This window comes from Rhinoraja longicauda, chromosome 2 (assembly GCF_053455715.1).
Source record: "Rhinoraja longicauda isolate Sanriku21f chromosome 2, sRhiLon1.1, whole genome shotgun sequence".
Lineage (NCBI taxonomy): Eukaryota > Metazoa > Chordata > Chondrichthyes > Rajiformes > Arhynchobatidae > Rhinoraja > Rhinoraja longicauda.
In genome coordinates, this window is record NC_135954.1 from 75957350 (window position 1) to 75981107 (window position 23758).

The 23758-nt window shown below is 38.6% G+C and overlaps 1 protein-coding gene across 1 annotated transcript in view; it reads left to right on the top strand.

Annotated features, from left to right (window-relative positions):
• Positions 1-23200, top strand: part of LOC144605936 (rap guanine nucleotide exchange factor 5-like) — a 68197-nt gene extending 44997 nt beyond the window's left edge. The window contains exons 11-16 of the mRNA XM_078421628.1: positions 4754-4844; positions 5882-5932; positions 8008-8095; positions 9646-9710; positions 13240-13294; positions 16285-23200. Coding sequence (XP_078277754.1) covers positions 4754-4844; positions 5882-5932; positions 8008-8095; positions 9646-9710; positions 13240-13294; positions 16285-16403 — 469 coding nt within the window. The 3' untranslated portion in view covers positions 16404-23200. The remainder of the gene's footprint in view (positions 1-4753; positions 4845-5881; positions 5933-8007; positions 8096-9645; positions 9711-13239; positions 13295-16284) is intronic.
• Positions 23201-23758: the final 558 nt, after the last annotated feature.

Below are 23758 nucleotides of genomic sequence, written 5' to 3' on the forward strand. Positions count from 1 at the left end.
TTCTTTAAATGGTGCTTGCAATATTACAATCACTTTAAAGGTTTTAAGAATTGCATCAATGAAAGATGCCTCATCATTTTAATGCTGATAAAATTATACATATTAATTTCTATCCCTGCATGTTGTACAGGCGACTCTAACTGGGGTCGAAGCAGGTAACTGAGTTTCTGGAGATCAGTATGCTAACCAATGATTTCCACCTTGATAATCCAGCCCCCACCTGCTGTGAGGCCTCTTAGCCTGCTCAGTTTTACCAATAACATTTTCAGCACCCATTATCTAAAAATACTCAGAAAATGGTGAAAAGCAATCCAATCAATGGTCTTCCTCATAGTTTGATTCTTAAAAAGAGTTATACTGATGTAAAAACTCTTTTTTTTTCAAACACAGATCTTGTTCATTAGCCCTTGGAGGAATATCCTGAGTAAGATATATTGATCTCTTTAACACACATGAAAGAACCCATGATCAATAGAGAACAATTTTGTTCATACTAAGAATGGCAGTGAGATCTGAGATGCAGGGAGCCTCTGATTTATTATTAGAACATTATGTAAACTCTCAGAGATCTAGTACTGACTGGTTCCTGTGTTTACTTGCACATGCTAGATAGTTTATTGTTAACTGTCAAAGACAAAGATCATTGTTCCTATAAATGTACTGATGATTACCAGCTTAAACTTGTCAGTTTCTGTGGCTCTACTGAAACTACTTCCATCCCTTTTCTTACGGTATTTTGCTTAGCTATCGTAATTTATCTACTTATGCAGTATTCATGCGATAGCAACATCTCGTTATCCATTTAAATCTTTTAGCGATTCATGACGTTAAATTATTTAAAAAACGGAGGTAACCACAGACCGGAACTTCCATGTGTCAGCTGTGCCTTGGTATGTAACCTCGTGATTACATTATGTAATTCCATTTACATTATGTGATTACATTTCTAAATGTTGCACATGTTTGGAGATTTGGATCAATGCATTAGTTATTGCAGCAAAACAGCATTGTGGGTCACTCTGACCCCTGACACTGAATGTTGAATAAAGGGCAAGAAAATTGTTAGGTTCACAAAACAGCATGGATGGGTTTCTCACCTGTTCAGTACTGCCTTCAACCACTGAAGGTCACCTCACCTACTGTCTCCTTTCTCTGTTCATTTATTTATTTACTTATTTATCTATTTATTAATTTCCCTATGTTCTCAAAATCTCTGTAAAGCGTCTTTGAGTATATGAAAAGCGCTATATAAATAAAATATTATTATTATTATTATTATTCTCTGTCTTGTGTCACACAGAGCTAATATTGTTGACATTCCACATTAATGTCGGTGCATGTACAATGAAACAGAAAATGTGAACAGAGAATGATCTGAGGGAGCTCCTGTCTCCTAGATTTTCCAAACTTTTCGTTCACATTTCATTCATTTTCCTGCCATCCCTCAGCTTCTTCTGGTCCCTGTCAGTAAATCTGGGAGCATGTTCCCTGCTCTCAACACTTACCACTAGTCGGGAAAGTGCTCCTGGGTTTTTTGTGCGATTCCTTTTAAATGTTGGCTTCTGAGATGAGGCTCATGGCTTACAACTGTGAAAAATGTAACCAGAATTTTCCAGTGTGCCTAGTATTTCTGGAATGAAATTATACAAAGGAATCCAACATCACTGCTTTTTAAATGGCACTGTGCAATATCTCAATCTTTTGATCTTTGTAAAACAGCATTTAGTTGCAACATCGATTTAATTTAAAAAATATCATAGACCAATTTTGAATCTCTATGTCTCTGCAGGGAAATATTGCATATTACACAATTATTGACTTTTTGGGGGGAATTTTAAGTCACAAGCATTGTGCTGAGAGAACAAGAATCCCTTCTGATACAAGGTGACAGATTTTACAAAATGTAAACAAAATTGCTCTTCTACAGTTTATCTGAGCAATTTTGAGCAATTAGCAGAGATAGATAGATTATTGATTCTTGACTAGTACATGTGTCGGATGTTATGGGGAGAAGGTAGGGAGAATGGGGGTTAGGAGGGAGAGATAGACCAGCCATGATTGAATGGTGGAGTAGACTTGGTGGCCTAATTCTACTCCTATCATTTATGACCTTGTGATCTCAATTATCAGCCCTACGTTACACTTATTTTGCAGTTGCCCTGTCCTTTGGTTTATTAAATGAATAAATAACTGTATTAACTGTATAAATAATCAAGGATGTTACATGTTCAATCATTCTAATGTTTTGCTGTTATCTGAAGAACCTTAACTGTTTTTGAAGTGATTTTGCAAAGGTTGAAGCAGAAAAGGATGGGAAGAAATATAAATTTAATTAGATAATTGAATGTGACAGGTAACAGAAAGCAGGCACAGAGACAGAGAATTCAGCAGGTCAGGCAGTAAAACTGGAGAGAGAAACAGTCCATATTTTGTGTCAGAGGCTCTTCCTAAGAATGTATTAGTATTTGTTTATTATTATCGTGTAACAAGGCAGAGTGAAAAGCTTTGTTTTGCATGCTGTCCAGACAGATTACACTGTACATGAATGCAATTATACCGTATATATGTACAACAAATAGTGCAAAAGAGAAAACAATCAGAATGCAGAATATAGTGTGTAGGAAGGAACTGCAGATGCTGGTTTAAACCAAAGATTGAAACAAAAAGCTGGAGTAACTCAGCGAGTCAGGCAGTATCTGGAGAAAAGGAATTGGTGATATTTTGGGTCTACACCCTTCTTCAGACAGAATATAATGTAAAGGCTACAGAGAAAGTGCAGATTTTTTTTTAAAGTACAAGGTCACAATGTGTTCAATTAGAGCAGGGGTGGCCAAACTTGCTTAATGTAAGAGCCACATACGATAAAGTTCAGATGTTTGAGAGCCGCAAGACATGAACAAAATTTACACATACGTTTTTATTGTTACATACACATTTTGTTACAAAAATGTTATATAAATATTAAGAAATGCATGTATGCAATAATATTTATTCATGTATGCAGTTTTTTAAACTGTTAATTTGTATTAGTTTCAGTAATCACAAAGTACACATATATACCAAATGTTTTCAAAATCTTGACTGATGATTGTTTTAACTATATTGAGCGTATTTAATATGGTAATGAACTACGGGAACTTCTAAGAAAAATGTGCGAATTTGCATTTCAGTAACATAAAATTAGACTGCCAAAACTAAAACTAAAAAGGAAAACATTATATTTTTAATGATATTTATTTGTCTTAGTATATATCAGGTCAAAACATGGAGGAAAATATGTTTTTAAAAAAAGCAAACCAATAAAATTAGAGATATTTTAATCAGATACCACCTTACAAAATTCAGTCTTATCATAATATTTTTATGACAAACAGACAATTCTACAAATATCAGGCTATTAAAGCCGCTATTTACTGCTAGTAGTGGTCTTGTGGGTCTCCATCTTGGCTGTGAGTCGTTGAAAATCTGGCTGATATGTTGTCAAAGCTGTACGAATTAGCTCCGTCAGGTGTTGGTTTGTAAGGATTGCACGATGCTTCGACTTCACAAACTTCATTACAGAGTACAGTGATTCACAGCAGTATGTTGTGCTGAAAATTGAGATGAGTCGCACACTAGTTTTCTTCAGTTCCGGATATTTTATTTCTGGAACTTGTTTCCAGAACTCAATTGTAGACTGGGATTTATGGATCATCTTTAGACCCAGGTCCTCCTGTAATTCCATTAGTTCAATTTCCACAGCAGATGATTCCGTAACCAGAGGTTCGAGAATTGGACATACAGCAGTCCTTGTAATTTATCTTTGTATTCTTCCAGTTTGTGGTCTTTTATTTCAATACCAGGGAATGTATTTACTCTCCTACTGACAGATACTTTAAATAAAACTTGTATCCGAACTGTACCAACTAGGTCTGCACAGTTCAACGTCTTGTGTTACACTGACGTGAGTGCGGTCGGGCCTAGTCGCATTAAGCCACCTGTGACCACTCTCACTCCCCGGCGCACCCAAATCTTTAACCCCCTTACCCATGACCTCAGTCTTCTGACATTCCTCTGTAACCCTTGCTGACCTGAAATTTCTTTAATCCCTCTGCCTCCCACCATTCCCTCCCCCAGCACTAAAGAACAATGCCTCACTCGGATTTAGCATTAAAATCGGGATTTAAATTCTTAAATATTTTTACTAACCATGAACATTAAACATGTTCTATTCCAATGGGGTCTCAATTCATACCCAGTAAATAATTATAAAGCTTGAATTTTTTTCTTATTTACCTTTTATATTAACTGTGATTGAAAAAAGGAGCTCAGCCAACATATTTCCACGAGCCGCATATTAAAGGTCAAAGAGCCGCATGTAGCTTGCGAGCCGCGGTTTGGCCACCCCTGAATTAGAGGTTTGAGAATACATCCTTAGCACATGAGGAGAGGAGAGAGAATGATGGGGGTGTGAGTGATCCTTCAGAATTATGGCTCCTTCCCTGAGGACACATGAAGTGTAGATGGAGACAATGGAGGGAAGGGGTGGGGGAAAGGTTGGTTTCTATGATGTGAAAGGGTTGGTTGAGTTTTGAGTCGATATCTTGGTTCAGGACTCATGATAATAATGGGAACTCAGCAAATGCAGTTTTTGCCCCAACAGAAAGCAGGTAGGAGATTATAGGAATCTTGGATCTTTCCAGATACACCTGTTTTGTGATTGATTGCGCAAGTAACACCAGAGTCTAACATGGAATCATGTTCTAACTCCTAGCTGCAGGGCACTGCGGAACTTTAACTCTTTCTTCGCCATCATAATGGGTCTGAACAGTGCTGCTGTCTGCCGACTTTCTCAAACCTGGGAGGTAAGCATTTAGCTGTTGTGAAATGTCATTTCTCTGTGCAACGTGAAGAAACCGTGAACAGAAACATTATGGGATGCTGAAGTAAGCAGTGGAGAGTTATCTTTTGTTAATATGTGGAAACAGACCATTAATGAGACGGAGCTATGCCAGAAAAAAATTGAGATGCTTGAACCACTGCATTGAATTACACAGCTTTTCCACATCTTTCAAATGGGTAAGGTGCAAGGCATTATTTCAGAATTTCAGCACATTTCCAGCAGTTCTCTCAAATTTGCTATTAATTATTTCCTTGAAATTTTGAGTAACGTTCCAATTTATGCATTCATTTTTATCCCAATCTTTTTTAAAAAATACATTCAATGTTGGCAGACCAATTTGCTGAAACCCCTTGTGAGAAAGAAGCACAATGTGAGTACAATGTCACCTTGGGCATTAACTACATCCTGATCCTGTTCCCATGAGAAAGGCTGAAAATGTGAAATAACAATGGTTTTCTTTGGTCATTGCATCTTTTCAAAGCTGGGTTGTGAAGCATATTGATCGTGTATCCTTTTGATGGGAGGAGCAATCCTGTGTAATTTTTGTAACAACTGACTCACACACTGCAGTAGGAAAAAAAGAAGCATAAAGTATGTTTGTGATGTTGCCATTAACAGCGCCATGACTTCTGACCTACTGGTCCTTCCAAGTTTTAGGTGCAATTTAACACTTTACCTCTCCCTCAACACCTCCATAATAAATATCAGGATAATTGTATTATTGGTGGTGAGCTGGAGAATAAAGAAAACCTCCCCAACACAAAACACACATGAATCCAATTATCGCTTCTGACACTCTAGTATTCATATCAGTTTTTATATGCCTGGTACATGGAATAGTGGACTCGTGAATCAATGATTGAGGAAGAATTACAGACATTAAATATACCCATTGAATCCTGTCAGAGTGCAGATGGTCTGTTATTTGAATAAACATTTTGATTATGTGATATCATTTGACTAAAAGTTTCATATTGACATGTTCTTTTTCTATCCTAGAAATTGCCAGGGAAATTTAAAAAGCTCTTCTCTGAACTTGAACATTTAACAGTAAGTCTCAGTACGTTGGACAACGCATAACACTCTGATTAGAGTTTAGTGTTCTATGTTTGATGTTCTGGTGGTGATTTTGAATTCAAAGTAAAGCTACGCACATTGGAAATATAGGTGTTGTGAGCAAGAAAATTAATAGAAGAAAAATCATGCTGGGTCCAATAATCTCCATCTACAAATTTCTGATGCAATAGTTGGACTTCGGTGGCAGAAGCCAAAGTCTGGTTGTGAGCCTTGGCTTAATAACATAACATAACATAACATAACATAACAACACTTTATTGTCACTCGGCACAACACCGAACGAAATTTCAGCAGTCACACAAAACACAGCAAAAAGAAAAGAACACAAGACACCCGACCCCAACACAAACATCCATCACAGTGACTCCAAACACCCCCTCACTGTGATGGAGGCAACAAAACTTCCCCTCTCTTCCCCCCGCACCCACGGACAGGCAGCTCGACCCCTACCGAGGCAAACGACACGCACAGCCCCCGCAAGGGGATGGAAGGCCCCCCGGCCGAGCCGCCCCGGGCACCGAAACGTGCCCGGTGGTGGTGTTCATACCCCTGTACCGTATCTCAGTAATATGAGTGCATCGTTTTATTTTAGATAGATGGTGTTGTGCTATTAGAGGGCGCTGTCATCTGGCTAGAACATGAAACATGTCTCAGGTAAATATGTGAGGAAAAAGAGGTGGATTCATCTGGTGTTCTGAGGCAATCTTCCTTCTTATTATTGATCCCTCAGCCAATGGTTGACTGTTTATTGATGTTTGTGGGACATTGCAAATAAGTTGCTACAAAGATATATATGGCCATGAAATGCCGTCAGACATTATCATCATGAAAGGGCTTTATAAATGTGAGTCATTTTCATTGGTGAACCTTTTTGTGGTCTTCAGCACAGCCAATTGCTAATTTAAAATTCCAGTGTTCAGAGTGCATAGACATGAAAATCAATTCAGCATTCTAAGCCCACCCCATGAATTTGAATGCAGTTTATTCACACAATAGGAAACATGTTCTAATGCTGATTGATCTTGAATTGTCAGGATGACAGAGTGAATGGTTCAAGAAAGAATTTGTAGCATTATATTCTGCTCATAAAATGACTTCAGATGCCTTCTTGGATAATGTTGAGACTTTTTTCCTGTATTAAAGCTATTATATTAATGCCACTTTTTGCTGGAGAACAAAAAGATTTATTCCATGAAGCTGGCCTATATCTTGAACTATGGCAGTATTGGACAGTGTAACCAATGATTGAAATTTGAGCTGATTTGGAGAAAAATTGAATGAGCTGAGGCCAGATGTTGAGGTCAAGTCAGAGGTCTTAGAGGTTCCTGGGTGCAAACTACAGGCAGAATGTCAAGGCTATAGCTTCAAAGTGGGTGGCACAGTGTCACTATTAGAGCTGTTGTCACTGAGCTCCAGTGAGCTGGGTTCAATCCTTAACTCTAGGGCTGCCTATGTGAATTTTGCACATTCTCCATGTGACTGCGTGGATAATCTCATGTTCTCCAATGCTCCAAAGACATGTTGTGTGCCCACTGTAAATTGCTTTTCATTTAGTAGAATTTAAAGGCTGTTGGCAGGAATATAGGTTTAATGGTCAACACAGACTTATGAGTGAAAAGGCTGTCCTTTGCTGTATAACTATAGGCATATGGCTCTGAAATATTTGGAGAATTTATGATTTTGCCACGTTGTAGCTTCATCTCCATTGGCAGAGCCTCTGACTTCATCTGGATGTTGACAGGTGAAAAATTCTTCAATCCTTGATGTAACCATCTCCCACCTTCATGAGTGCAGAATTTATCTCTCTTATGCCTCCCACGCTTAGAACAATTGAAAATTCAGGAGTGATCTGATCACCTTAATTGCTATGAAATATCAGTGGAAGTCCTAGAAAAAATACCACAGTATTTGATATCATTTCTCCTGGACTTCTGCTGAAGAGAAATTGTAATAGCAAATAAAAAATTGAAAGGCTGTAAATGGTAATGATTTATTATTGTAAAGTAATGTGTATAAATGCCATTGATTTAATATATTTCACCTTTTAGGATCCGTCTTTGAATCATAAAGCCTACAGAGATGCTTTCAAAAAGATGAAACCACCGAAAATTCCCTTCATGCCTTTGCTGCTAAAAGGTAATCTCAGACAGGACATTTTGGAGAGGGGAGAGATGGGGATAGGTGCTGGGGACAGGGAAAGAAGGTGAAGACTTAAAATTAAAACAAATCAAGTTAATGCTGTTTACCACGTATGCAGATAACTAAATCCTCTGATCTGACATAGAGGCATATATTTTCGAAATTTAAGTGAGTTTTTGTGAATTACAAATTAGTCATAAAGTATGAATTATAATATTTAATTTGATAAGCCTGACAAATCATGAGTATGAGGCATTTAGGGTGAGAAGTTAACATTTAAAATACCCCAATCCAAACAAAACCTACATTTAACCCACACATTTCTAAGTACAACGGGATAGGAGGCAGGTAGACAACGCAATACATCCAGTGCACTGTGTATAAAGCATAGATCAGTGGGGTGTCACAATATGGGATATCAGTGCTTTTGAAACCACTTCCATTCAGGTGGCCTTATGTGGGCCTCTCTCAAGCCTTCCACCACTACATCCCTCCCCACTAATCTTATCCCAAATCTTTCAACAACCCATTGTAATTTAAACTTATTTCCCCACTTCTGATGAATCCATTCAACATGCCCCTGCCCTGCCCAATACATACTAAGCATGCACAGAGTTGTTGTGCATCACCATTTAACATGTATTTCCTGAGAGGAAAATATTTGCAGGCATATTGCCTCTTTAAATCTTATAATGAGGTTTACCATTAGTTCATTGTTTAATACTGAATGACCAGTTTCACAGATATTGGATACTCTGGTTCACAGAGAAATGACAGATGGAGTTTAATCCAAGCACCTGTGAAGTTGAATATAAGGGGAAAATATGGAGTAATGGCAAGACCCTTAAGAGACTTAATGTACAGAAGGATCTTGGTGTCCATGTCCAAAGCTCCCTGAAAGCAATAATATAACTGAATAGTGCAGTAAAGGTATGGTATGTTTGTCTTCACTGATCAAGGCATTGAATATAAGAGACAAACTTTAAGGAACTTGGTTAGACCAAATTTGGGCATTGCGTTCAGTTCTGGTGGCCCCATTACAGAGAGGATGTGGAGGCTTTAGAGATGGTGACAAACAAATTTATCATATTGTTGCCTAAATTAAAAGGAATTAACTATCAGGAGAAGTTGAACATATATGGTTTTTTTTTCTAGATAGTCGGAGGTTGCGGGCATACCTGACAGAAGTACATAAAATTATGAGAGGTATAGATAGTGCTGTTTATGCAGAGAATGGATATATATGGATCACATGCAGGCAGAAGAGGTAGTTTAATGTTCAGCACAGATATTGTGGGTGTGTGTCTGTAATGTACTGTTCTATGTTCTTTGTTTCTTAAAAAAGAGGTCTCTTGAAGAAGCTTCTTCTCCTTTCGTACTCTTACCATGTTCTCAAATATGTTCAATGAATTTGAGATATATTTTAAAGAATTGCGTTATCTGAATAGTTTGTGAAGTGTTAAAGTTTTCTCAATTAACAATGCATTTCTAATTTTTTTTTCTACTGGATTTATAATTTATCACCCTGTTTTAATTTTTATTGTCAGATGTAACATTTATACATGAAGGAAACAAAACCTTTTTGGATAATCTTGTCAACTTTGAAAAGTTGGTATGTACAATTCATATTTTGTATTTTCTTAACTGACAACTAGGATATGGCTAATTATCATGATAAGTAAGCATAACCTTATGGCCTATCCAGGGTTGAATAGAAGTAAACAATGTTAATTAAGGAATGGTTAGTTTTGATCATTTAAAGTCATTTTTAGCAAATATTTTTTGTGATTTTCAGATAATGAAAGTAATAACCAACTGGGAGATCACAGCTCTTCATTGTTTTCCCACAATAGACAATAGACAATAGACAATAGGTGCAGGAGTAGGCCATTCAGCCCTTCGAGCCAGCACCGCCATTCAATGCGATCATGGCTGATCACTCTCAATCAGTACCCCGTTCCTGCCTTCTCCCCATACCCCCTCACTCCGCTATCCTTAAGAGCTCTATCCAGCTCTCTCTTGAAAGCATCCAACGAACTGGCCTCCACTGCCTTCTGAGGCAGAGAATTCCACACCTTCACCACTCTCTGACTGAAAAAGTTCTTCCTCATCTCCGTTCTAAATGGCCTACCCCTTATTCTTAAACTGTGGCCCCTTGTTCTGGACTCCCCCAACATTGGGAACATGTTTCCACCCTCTAATGTGTCCAATCCCCTAATTATCTTATATGTTTCAATAAGATCCCCCCTCATCCTTCTAAATTCCAATGTATACAAGCCCAATCGCTCCAGCCTTTCAACATACGACAGTCCCGCCATTCCGGGAATTAACCTAGTGAACCTACGCTGCATGCCCTCCATAGCAAGAATATCCTTCCTCAAATTTGGAGACCAAAACTGCACACAGTACTCCAGGTGCGGTCTCACCAGGGCCCGGTACAACTGTAGAAGGACCTCTTTGCTCCTATACTCAACTCCTCTTGTTACGAAGGCCAACATTCCATTGGCTTTCTTCACTGCCTGCTGTACCTGCATGCTTCCTTTCATTGACTGATGCACTAGGACACCCAGATCTTGTTGAACTCCCCCTCCTCCTAACTTGACACCATTCAGATAATAATCTGCCTTTCTATTCTTACTTCCAAAGTGAATAACCTCACACTTATCTACATTAAACTGCATCTGTCATGTATCCGCCCACTCACACAACCTGTCCAAGTCACCCTGCAGCCTTATTGCATCTTCCTCACAATTCACACTACCCCCCAGCTTAGTATCATCTGCAAATTTGCTAATGGTACTTTTAATCCCTTCATCTAAGTCATTAATGTATATCGTAAATAGCTGGGGTCCCAGCACCGAACCTTGCGGTACCCCACTGGTCACTGCCTGCCATTCCGAAAGGGACCCATTTATCCCCACTCTTTGCTTTCTGTCTGTCAACCAATTTTCTATCCATGTCAGTACCCTACCCCCAATACCATGTGCCCTAATTTTGCCCACTAATCTCCTATGTGGGACCTTGTCGAAGGCTTTCTGAAAGTCGAGGTACACCACATCCACTGACTCTCCCCTGTCAATTTTCCTAGTTACATCCTCAAAAAATTCCAGTAGATTTGTCAAGCATGATTTCCCCTTCGTAAATCCATGCTGACTCGGAATGATCCCGTTACTGCTATCCAAATGCTCAGCAATTTCGTCTTTTATAATTGATTCCAGCATCTTCCCCACCACTGATGTCAGACTAACTGGTCTATAATTACCCGTTTTCTCTCTCCCTCCTTTCTTAAAAAGTGGGATAACATTTGCTATCCTCCAATCCACAGGAATTATTTCTATCTGTTAAATATGTCAACTCCAGAGCTGGGCTAGGGAGCTTGAAAGCAACTAACCGTGAATGTTGGTTATGTCTCAATTAAAAATAGAGGTTTGTGCAAAAGTAGCAGAAAATTACCTCTGACAAGTATTGATGATAATTGAGATTAAAGAATGGATGAAGACATATCAATCTGTTGAGGGTTAGTGCACAATGCTGTCACAATGTTTATCATATCTGGTGTGCAGACTATCTGCAAAACCTCTTGTGTTCCCTGGTATAGCCTTTTGGTTACTTTCCCAATCCCACCACACTTACTTTCTTTGGATCTGGAAGGCTGATCCTGTGAATCAAGCAGCTCATTGTTTCAGTGAGACCTGAAACAATGTCCTGGATGGGGCAGAACAAATTCAAGTAACCTTGAAAGGATGGCATTTATTCACAAAGTGCTGGAGTAACTCAGCAGGTCAGGCAGCATCTCGGGCTATGGCACTGGAGGAGGCCCATGACAGAAAGGTCAGACTGGGAATGGGAGGGGGAGTTGAAGTGCCAACATTTCCGTCACCTACAACGGAAGTTCCTGTAGTTTTGATTGAAAGTATTTGGAAACCTCAGCAAAATCCAGGCTATTGTACTGACATGAAACGAGATCTGTGGCTTCCTTTGGCAGTTTTGTGGATACACTTCATTTAAATTATTATGGTCCTGATCTTCAATATCCAAAGAAACATAGAAAATAGGTGCAGGAGGAGGCCATTCGGCCCTTCGAACCAGCACCGCCATTCATTGTGATCATGGCTGATCGTCCCCAATCAATACCCCGTGCCTGCCTTCTCCCCATATCCCTTGATTCCACTAGCCCCTAGAGCTCTATCTAACTCTCTCTTAAATCCATCCAGTGATTTGGCTTCCACTGCCCTCTGTGGCAGAGAATTCCACAAATTCACAACTCTCTGGGTGAAAAAGTTTTTTCTCACCTCAGTTTTAAATGGCCTCCCCTTTATTCTAAAACTGTGGCCCCTGGTTCTGGACTCGCCCAACATTGGGAACATTTTTCCTGCATCTAGCTTGTCCAGTCCTTTTATAATTTTATATGTTTCTATAAGATTCCCTCTCATCCTTCTAAACTCCAGTGAATACAAGCCTAGTCTTTTCAATCTTTCCTCGTATGTCAGTCCCGCCATCCCAGGGATCAATCTTGTGAACCAATGAACCATGAACTGCCTCAATTACAAGGATGTCCTTCCTCAAATTAGGAGACCAAAACTGTACACAATACTCCAGATCTGGTCTTACCAAGGCCCTATACAACTGCAGAAGAACTTCTTTACTCCTATACTGAAATCCTCTTGTTATGAAGGCCAACATTCCATTAGCTTTCTTCACTGCCTGCCGTACCTGCACGCCACCTTTCAGTGACTGGTGTACAAGGACACCGAGGTCTCGCTGCACCTCCCCTTACCTAACCTAACTCCATTGAGATAATAATCTGCCTCCTTGTTTCTGCCGCCAAAGTGGATAACCTCACATTTATCTATATTATACTGTCAATTTTATCCCTGTGAATTGTGCCAATCTTTTACCTAGTTTGTAATAGGATGGTACGACCATACCCAGGAAAGTGAAGGTAGTCTGTTTGCAGCAGAACATGAGTCCTCTAACACTGTGACGTTTCAGTGGAAATCATGGACCATCATCATCTACCATTAAAAAAATGTTCTGCTACAATGCAATATACAAACACATTGTAGGAGAAAGCAATTTCTAGTTTACTACTCGCATTTTATGCAGTTTTTCCTTGTGTTCATTTTTCTCTCTGTTCCTAGCACATGATCGCAGATACGATTAGACTGCTGAGGCACTGCAGGATTAACCAGATCAGTAAGTATTAGAATTGTCATTGTTCTCAGTGCTTGGGCTGAATAAGACTCATTGTGGGGATTGAGGAAATAGAAGGGTCCTTCCAATCATTTTACCATTCGTCCTGCTCTTTTTTTAACAAAGAGAGATTTTAGGTGATTGAAGAGAAATATAAGGTATTTATTTCAAAAAATGCTGGAGTAACTCAGCAGGTCAGGCAGCATCTCAGGAGAGGAATGGGTGATGTTTCTGGTCGAGACCCTTCTTCAGACTGATGTCAGGGGGGCGGGACAAAGGAAGGGTATAGGTGGAGACAGGAAGATAGAGGGAGAACTGGGAAGGGGAGGGGAAGAGAGGGACAGAGGAACTATCTAAAGTTGGAGAAGTCAATGTTCATACCATTGGGCTGCAAGCTGCCCAAGCGAAATATGAGGTGCTGTTCCTCCAATTTCTGGTGGGCCTCACTATGGCACTGGAGGAGGCCCATGACAAAGGTCATACTGGGAGGGGGAGTTGAAGTGCTCAGCCACCGGGAGATCAGGGTTGATTAAGGCGGACTGAGCGAAGGTGTTGAGCGAAACGATCGCCGAGCCTGCTTTTGGTTTCGCCAATGTAAAGAAGTTGACATCTAGAGCAGCAGATACAATATATGAGGTTGGAGGAGGTGCAGGTGAACCTCTGTCTCACCTGGAAAGACTGTTTGGGTCCTTGGATGGAGTTGGGGGGGGAGGTAAAGGGACAGGTGTTGCATCTCCTGCGGTTGCAGGGGAAAGTGCTCGGGGGTGGGGTGGTTTGTGTAGGAAGGGACAAGTGGACCAGGGAGTTACGGAGGGAATGGTCTCTGCGGAACGCAGAAAGGGGAGAGGTTGGGAAGATGTGGCCATTAGTGGGGTCCCGTTGTAGGTAACGGAAATGTTGGAGGATGTAATATAAATGGATGGAAGAGAGATATAAAATTGATTAACGGTCTGACTTCATATGGAATCATTACAGCACAGACTGAGGCAATTCGGCTCATCATATCTCTATGCCAGCCTCCAGTACACCATTCCAGTCGAGCATGTTTCTCTTATCTTTCCTCATAGCCCTTCAAATTATTTTCCCTCTATTCCTATCCAATTCCCCTTTGAGAGGCCTGATACGTCTCTCAGAGTTCTGGATTATAGCCACTCTTTGTAAAAAGAGGTCTTTACTTAAATCCCGTCATATTTAGTTTTTTAGTTTTAGTTTTGGAGATGCAGTGTGGGAACAGGCCCTTCGGCCCACTGAATTCATGCCGAACAGTGATCACCTTTACACTAGTTCTTTCCTACAGACTAGGGAATTTACAGAAGCCAATTAATTTACAAATCTGCACGCCTTTGGAATGTGGGAGGAAACTGGAGAACCAGGAGAAAACTCACGCGGTCACAGGAAGAACGTACAAACTCCGTACATACAGCACCATAGTCAGGATTGAACTCGGGTCTCTGGTGCTGTAAGGCTGCAACTCTACTGCGGTATCATATTGCTGCCCCAATGTATTCTTTAAACATCTGCTCACATGAAATGTTTCTCTCTATCTACTCTCATGATCATATAAACCTCATTCAAATACCCTATTGATCTTTTTACTCCAAGGACTAACATTTAGTTTATGTCCATAGTGTCATAGAATCATACACCTATGATGTATGATAGGTGTATACATATCATGTTTATGATTTGGGCTAATACATTGGGGCAACAATATGATACCGCAGTAGAGTTGCAGCCTTATAGCACCAGAGACCCGAGTTCAATCCTGACTATGGTGCTGTATGTATACATATATGTAAACAGACCCTTCAGCACCTCTTGTCCAAGATGTCACATCTGGGCCTCCCCCATTTGCCTGCGTTTGGCAAATTTCCTTTTCAACTTTACCTGTCCATGTACCTGTCCACGTGTCTTTTAAATATTGTTATTGTACTTGCCTCAACTACTTCCTCCAGTAGGTTGTTCCATATGTACCTCCATAAGATCTGCCCTCGGCCTCCTATGGTCCAAGGAATAAAGTCTTAGGCAATCTCTCCCTATAGCTCAGACCCTTAAATCCTTGCAACACCCTTGTAATCTTCCCTGCACCCTTCCTAAAGAATAGTGACCAGAATTGGAATAATACACTAGTTGATACCTAACTGCTGTTCGGCACGACTTAGTATAACCAGCCTGCATTTGAACCCTGTGCCTCTAATTATGAATCACGTGAATCCATTAGTAACCACTTTCTCAACAGCCCGTAATATTTAAAAATGATTATTCACATGTATACCCCGGGCCCTCTCTTTGTACACATTTACAACCATGCCATTTATTCTTTGTTCTTTCTATTATTTCTCAGTATTCAATTTCATTTGCCACTTGTCTGCCATTCTGCCAGCATATTTTTGTCCTCTTTCAGTTTCCTCCTCAAAATGTATCACACGACCCATGATAAATCAATATTTCAACTTTCACAGTACATATTCACTCTTTCCCCAAATAAGTACAAGTAGTTCAGAATCAAACCCTTGGAATTTTAGCAACATTCATATCATGAGTTGCAAATATTTAAGGTTCAGAAGCCTTGGCCCGAGACTTGGAGACAGAAGTGTTCACTTGAGATTTGGCAAATAGAAATGCAATGGCCCCATTATTTTTGGTCTAATGACTATAGATTTGCCCTGCTAATGTCATCAATAATTGACTGCGATTAACTTCCCTTTTATCATTTGGGTGCTGTGATTCTCCATTCACCATATTGTGATGGAAAATTTGCTCAGTTTTCATCAGAAAACATCTTTTATGAGTTTTATTATAAACTTCCTTTGCTGTAGTTTCTAGATACACTTAAAACAGACTATCTAGATTGTTGAAATGGACTGTGTATTTATGGACTGCTGTTCAGTTTCTTTTTATAATGAACATTTTCACATTAACAAAATAACTAGTTGGCCCATTGCAAAACCTCAGCATGAAATTGATGAAAACGCTTTCTCCTCTGACTTCAGGTACGGATGGTAGTCAGAAAGACCACCAGGATGTGAAAGCCTACATTCGTCACTTGCATATTATTGACAACCAACAGATATTATTTCAGCTTTCTCACAGACTTGAACCAAGAACTTAATGATAGCTTCATCTTCCTGTAAGATTACAGTTGTTGAAATAAACTGAGGAACTCGGACGTATCAACTGTGGCAAACTGGCTTGTTGAAAGACCTTTTGCGAAACCACAGACAGTCTATGCACAAGTCAGTAGAAGAGGTGAAAAACAGACCAAATTGCTTTCAGATGAGAGTTGCAATGGGTTTGATGAGGATTACACCCTTGCGTAAAATCTAAAAATCCTGTTTCATTATCCGAGATACATTGACAGCAGTCAAGAAGCCAAGAAACATTCTATGTGTTTGCTGAAACTAAGCAAAACAAAAAGGATTGTATTATTTTCAATCCACTTTCTGTTACCAAAATGTCAAAGCACAGATATTCAGACTTACTTCAGGGCACTGTGGCCAGGATCTTCCTCTCTGGCTTTATGTATGTCATCAGTGTTATGGGATGGGCCGTGATGCTGGTGGATCAATGTGCCACTGACGCCAGCATTGTGTCCAGAATGGACCTTATTTAGACTTGTTTTGGCAGGATTCCCATGTGCTTGAGTGCAATGCAGTTGGTTTGAGCCAGATCTAATAGCTGTCACTGAAAATAAATCAATGCAACGTCACAAGGATGCATTCAACTGAGAACATGGAAAACAAATAATCTCGTCTTTTATTTGGTGATTACAAAAAACCATTGGAGCTCAAAACTACAGATGCTGGAAATCTGAAATACAATTCAAAAATATGATAACACTTGCCATCCCATTAAGTTTAAAAGATGATTTGCCTTGGGTCTTGTTTGTGGACCTCTCCTAATTATTAAATGAGTGTTGTTAGCAATCAGCAGTATTAAAGTAAAGGGTTCAAAGGTCCGTTTATTGTCACGTGTACCAATTAAGGTACAATGAAACTCGAATTACCATACAGCCATACTAAAATTAATATTTTAGCAGTTTGCAATGTTTACTTTCCTTCAGCATTCAAAGAAACTGCACCATAGTGACATAATTCGATATAATGGTAAGTAGATTGGAGTAGGTGACTAAATGGGATTTTAGGTTTTTTTATGACTGATGTTTGTGGGACTTTCCTTAATATAGGATATCATCCCATAGTTGGAACAGTACCAAGAGTATTTTCAAAATAAGATAAATAAAGCACAATGTATAAAGTCTATGTAAAAATTACACCCCTGATGTTATTTATTTGCCCTTGTCATTTTTGTGAACAGTTACAGGCTTAGAGACCACCTGAATCCTCAGAAACTGGTGAAGGTGATTACAAAGACATAACTGTTTACACATTTTTTATATTGAGGTTTGAGGAATTAGGTGCTTTGTTGGTTACCCTAGGCATCACAGCAGAAAGCTAGCGGATTCATAATAGAATGAATGGGTCAGAACGTGCTGGAGCATGGCATGTCATAATATCATCATATAAAAAATGATTTGTATCTTCACTAGTTCAAATCGCTAACAAATAACAACATGGTGAAGAGAACATGATATCCAGGATGCAAATTTACAGTGGGACATACAATGTTTCCTTAACCAATGAGAATTGAGGGTTGAAAACTAAACAGAGAAGTCACTGAAATTGAGTGTGAATTAATATAAATAAATTGAGATCTAATCAGATTGGGTAAGCGAAATAGTGAGAAGTTGAGTTAAGGAGAGAATACAAAGTAGCAAATAAAAACAATAGAAAAGTTTTTTTTAAATTCTATATTGTTATTTTTAAATAGGTTTTTAAATATGACATAGATTTAAGGTGAAGATTTAAGGAAAGATTTAATAGGAACCTAAGGGGCTACCTTTTCGTACAAAAGGTGGTGGATATGAAACGAGCTGCCGGAGAAGGTAGTTGAGGATGCCACTATCACAACGTTTAACAAACATTTAGACAGGTACATGGATCGGATAGGTTTAGAGGGATATGGGCCAAACGGAGGGAGGTGAAACTGGTATAGATGGGGCATGTTGGTTGGCTGGGGCAAATTGGGCTGAAGGATCTGTTTCCACGCTATGAATCTCTATGACTCTATGAATCTATAAAATCTTTAATGACGATTAATACCTGGAAGACTTTACCTGAAACAGCACTGTTACCACCTTCTCTCTCTTGCCCAAGTATGCTGATTGGCAATCAGTAACATTGTTAGTAAGATTGTTTTGCTATTATTACACTCAACTTCCTGCAATTAGTTTAATGAACAATTAATGTGTAATTCCAATGAGTGCATTCTTAAAGTGGGGAAGCAATTTGTGTGAAGGGCAGAGTAGTGTAAATCAATCAGAGTAGGATAATTTTGGAACTACGCACCTCATAGCATCTCTCTTAATCACTTGAATTTGCTGGCTCTGTGATATTCCAATGGCATATTATATACATATATTTTTACATATTTAAGCCCGTTTTTAAGCAAGGACACACAGTCCATTTAACCTTTCAAGACCATGAATGAATGGCCCTATTCAGTCACTCTGCTGTGAGTTTGAAATTCAGTCATAATTTTGTTCTCAGTTGAAAATTCACAATTGAAATTTCACCCTGTTATGCATGTACAGTGGATGGTATCTTAAAACAAGTGCAGGTTTAACAAACTCCTCGATACAACCTTGTTATTTAGCATTTTTGGTTATAGTCTGGATTAATTTACATAAAATGTGCAAGGATTTTAAAGGGAACAGTTCAAAGAACTCCCAAAAATTCAGTGTAAGAATGGCAATGTAATGCATTTCATGTTTATTGAATGTATTTTAATGCATTATAAATTGCAGTAAGATTGAGTGATGCATTGCTGCACTTTGGCCAGCAGCTGGCAATGTTGTACTCTGTAAATGTTGATATTTTTCCATGCAAGTCACTTGCATTGCAGAATCCATACCTCCGACTTTTCTCTGTAACAAGTTAGATGTTTGAGTGAATCACAGAAACCATTGGTTTTCTTACTTGATTGCCGTTTGAGAACGATTTTCTTTATTCTTCCTGAAGGCTTTGTTCATTTCCCTGGTGCAAACTGTATATCTATAGAGGGTTTCAATAATGTACCACATTTGCCAAAAGTACCACTGAAGTGCCACAATAACATATTGCCAATGACATTAAAGAAACATAGACACTCTGAAATGTTGCACTTGTAACATTTGACCAAATGTGGCATCAAGAAGCCCAGGTAAAGTTGAAATCAATGAACTTCAAGAGGAGAACATTTCAGTGGTTGGGGTTGTGCCTTACACAATGGTTGTGGTTGATGGAGATGAATAATTTTGGTCCTAGATCCTTAGGACAGAGTCCTGGGCCTGACCAGCTTCAGTTGCATTATCAATGATCTTGCTTCTGTCATAAGGTCAAAAGTAGGATTGGTTGCTGATCATTGCACAATCATAAATCCCATTCCCAACTCCACAGAAAATGAGGTGTTCCATGCCTGCCTGGCCCCTTGTCCACCGCCATAAACATTCACTTTCCTCTGCACCAACACCTAGTGATAGCAGTGTGCACCTTCTAAAAATGCACATCAGTTGGTCACCGCTGCCTCCAGGACAGACAAGGGTGCCAGGAGTAGGAGGACACCAACATTTGCATCTTCACTTCCAAGTCCACACCAGCCTGATTTCCCACCTCCATTCCTTTACGTCCCGGCACTGTTGAACTTGTAACATTTGACCAAATCTATTCTTTAGTTATTTCTCTACCCAGATTACCTGAACATGAATTAGGAACAATACAGCACATGAACAGGCCCATCAGTCCATAATGTCTGTGTCGATCATGATGCCAAATTAAACTAATCTGTCGATCATGATGCCAAATTAAACTAATTAAATTAAACTGCTTGCATGTAATTCATATCCCTCCATTCCCTGCATTTTTGTAGTCTATCTCAAAGCCTCATAAATACCACTATCATATTTGCTTTCACCACAACTCAGGGAGTTGCCACTCTCTTTGTAAAAAAAAATGTGCCCTTCATCTCCCCTTTAAACATTCCCTCTCTCACCTTAAAGCTGTGCCCTCCAGGTTGTGACATTTCACCCTGCAAAAAGATTCTAACATGCTACCCTATCTATTCCTCTCATAATTTTATAAACTTCTATCAGACCTCCGACGCTCCTAATAGCGTCTAATCCAGGCAGCAATCTGGTAAACCTATCTTTACATCTTTACACCACTTCTTGTGGGGAGTTATTAATTACCATGATTTTTTAGGAATGCATTCAATGCACTTGCCACAATAAGATGCAGTAACCTAGTTCTCATACAATCAGATCATAGTTTTATTTACTTTGTTAGAAGTAGCTGACCACAGGACTAAGAGATGCAGTGACACAATCATACTCAGGTCATTGCTTAGGGTCCATCCCTAGTTACAAAGGTGCAAGATTCTTTTGTATAAGTAACTTCCAGCAGTTTCAATCATTATTGAGTAGATGTTTATCCACAGCTCAATTAAACTATGTTTAAAAAAAAAAAAAAATCTATTGCTTAATGGTTAATTTTGATCATCATGTTGGTTGAAAAATGGAATGAAACAGAATTACATTTACACTGAAGGAAGTATTTAGGTTGGATTTGAGGCATAATTTTACAGTAGAGAAGGATATTTACTTTCAGGCTATCATATACCTGATTCAAAATGTCTACGATGTGTTCAAAGTGAAACTTTAAATAATATTTTAAATGCACTGCCATTTAGGAGGAAAAGCACATACTTTTACATCACAACTATTAGTGATTTTTTTTGTCTTTAAATCTACTCTACCATTTTCATACTGTGAGAATTCAGTATTTTCCACTTGTCTATATTTTCAAATTGCTAACTCAGAGTACCTCTGGTAACATCATTCTCCAAGAACATAGTAAATGAACTTTTCTCTCTGTTATAGGGACTTTGTCCATGCATTTGTAATTTGTGTTGTGAACTTATAGGCCTCAATGCTTATTGAATAAAATCTTGCCAGATAGGTTCAGTGAAATGATCACATAACCAAATTATTACTCCATGAATTAATTATTTAAAACCGGAATCTGTAAATGTAATTGACTTCCCTGACCATGGAAGGACCAAGCATCCAGAAGTTTGCACTTCACTACTTCCAGCAACATTGCAAAGTTATTATTTATTTTTGTTTCTGTGACCTTACCATAAATAAAAAATATACCATTTTAACTTTTCCAATGTTGGCAACTATTGGCAGTAATTTGCACAGTCTCATCATCTTCCACCCTGCTTCATCCACCTTGAAACAAATCAACGTAATTCAGACTGTCAGCTGCATTCTTGCCTTTTAACAAGTGATTCCTACCCATGCTCAAACGCCAGTGTTTAAAGTAAAAAAAACCTGCTTCACATTAGGGGAAATTTTGTGCAATGATGTACCTGTGCTTATTGGGTTGGTGGTAACTGATAAAAACCGGGTCATTATATTTTACATTAATCTGTGTATAGCAATGATGTTTTGACATTGGATCCGGTAACTATTTATTGATGCAATGTATTTATTTATATCATAACTGTTTGTATGCATTCATATTTACTTGCTGTATTATGTATTATATTTTAAAGCAGAGAAAATCAAGAAGAGTAATTTTAAGGGAGCCATTACAATTCCTTGTAGATTATTTCTGAATAAACCCCAACTGCATTCTTATCACAAAAGAAAAGACAACAAAAAACAATCAATTTAAATACAGGTATTATTCCTGTGGCACACAAAGCTCCTTCCTCCATTTTTTATTTTGTAGTAGTTTATAATGCAATAGCAATAATTTATGTTTCTCCAAACTACTGCACCACAAATCTTCCCCCTTCTCCAGCATTGCATTTGATTCAGTCAGAGAACCCTCCTTCCTGAAAAATAAGTTATATTGTGATCAGGAGGTATGTGTGAAGGAGATTGATCATTTTACCCATTGCTAAATTGATATTGGGCCTCTGGAGTTCAAATCACATGAGGCTTATCAGATGAGAGCAATACAGGTAGTTCTGCTATAATGCATGTTTCCACATTAATTGGATATGATGCGACTGATATATTAGAGAATGCTATTTGCATTACGTGGGCTGAATTGGGTACAATGTAATTTCAATTGGGAACTAGAGATCCACTTAGAAGTTAATTTGGAAATTGACAAGCAGCAAACAAAGCTGTCTTAGTCAAAATAAGCATTTTCTTTGAAGAACACAGCTGCTAAGCGGGCGTTCATCGAAATTGACATGCAATTACTGCTATTGAAAATGATATTCTATTAAACAATATAAAATACTGTCATCTGGTATCTTCAGCTTGCAGTAACGACAATAAACTTATAGCTAGTAAAAAAAAAAGTTATTGAAAACCCTGCAGGAAAAATAGCAGCTTCTGCAAATCTGAAACACTCTGGTCCCTAACTCTCTTTTGCCCATTGATACAATTGTTTTTATAACATGATTTTCAATAATGCAAAGTTTCTTGGGGGAATGCAACTATTACATTATAGTATTACCACCTGTAGTTAATTGGGTGCATGCTGTGCCATCCTTTTGAGGATGACTTGGAAGAAACAATGGATCCTTTAGTGTGCGTTGGGTATCTACAATGATGTGACTCTGAAAGCTGAATTAATCTCCAATGGTTTGTACTCCCCCTATTCCTGCTGGTGGTACTCAATCTTGAGTTGCTATATTGTAAGTCTTAGAAGAACCATCGAAGATCACAAAACCCACAAAATGTTCAGGTTTTATTATGTTGCGGACACAGGAAATGTTTGGTGTTCAGTTCTCTTTAACAATGTCTAAATGAATCCAACTACATTTCTGTTCTGAGTTTGTCAAATTTCTTCACTGATCAACGATAACATTTGAAATTTTAATAAACAAAACTTTTATACTAAACACAGGCAATGACAGTGATTTTGCTTCTAAAAAAATTTCCTCGGTATACAAAATCAACATTGATCCCCATGAAGTATGTTTGAGGAAAATTATATTTGTAACGGTAATTGATGATAATTTCCATGTGCTAAGTTTAACATGATTTCAAAACTAATTCAAATACTGATTTTTTTTTAAAGATCAATATTTAATTAGGTCATATTTTTAAACCACACTGTGAGTGTTTCAATACAGAGGCATAGCAGTTAGTGGTGTTTTGCAGCACTACATGGGGAGTTTGTATTAGCTCTCCATGGGGAGTTTGTATTCTCCCTGCTTCTGCATGTGCCTAAATTACTTGCATGTAGCGGGGTAGACGAAGGAAATATGAATTCACCCTTCTAATCTGAAATGTCTTCTTTCAGCATTTTCACCAAAAGAACACTAATAAAACAATGTGATATGTTGGAATGAGGTGAGGTGGGAGAGGTGTGGATGACGGTTGAGATTATATTAAATCTGTAT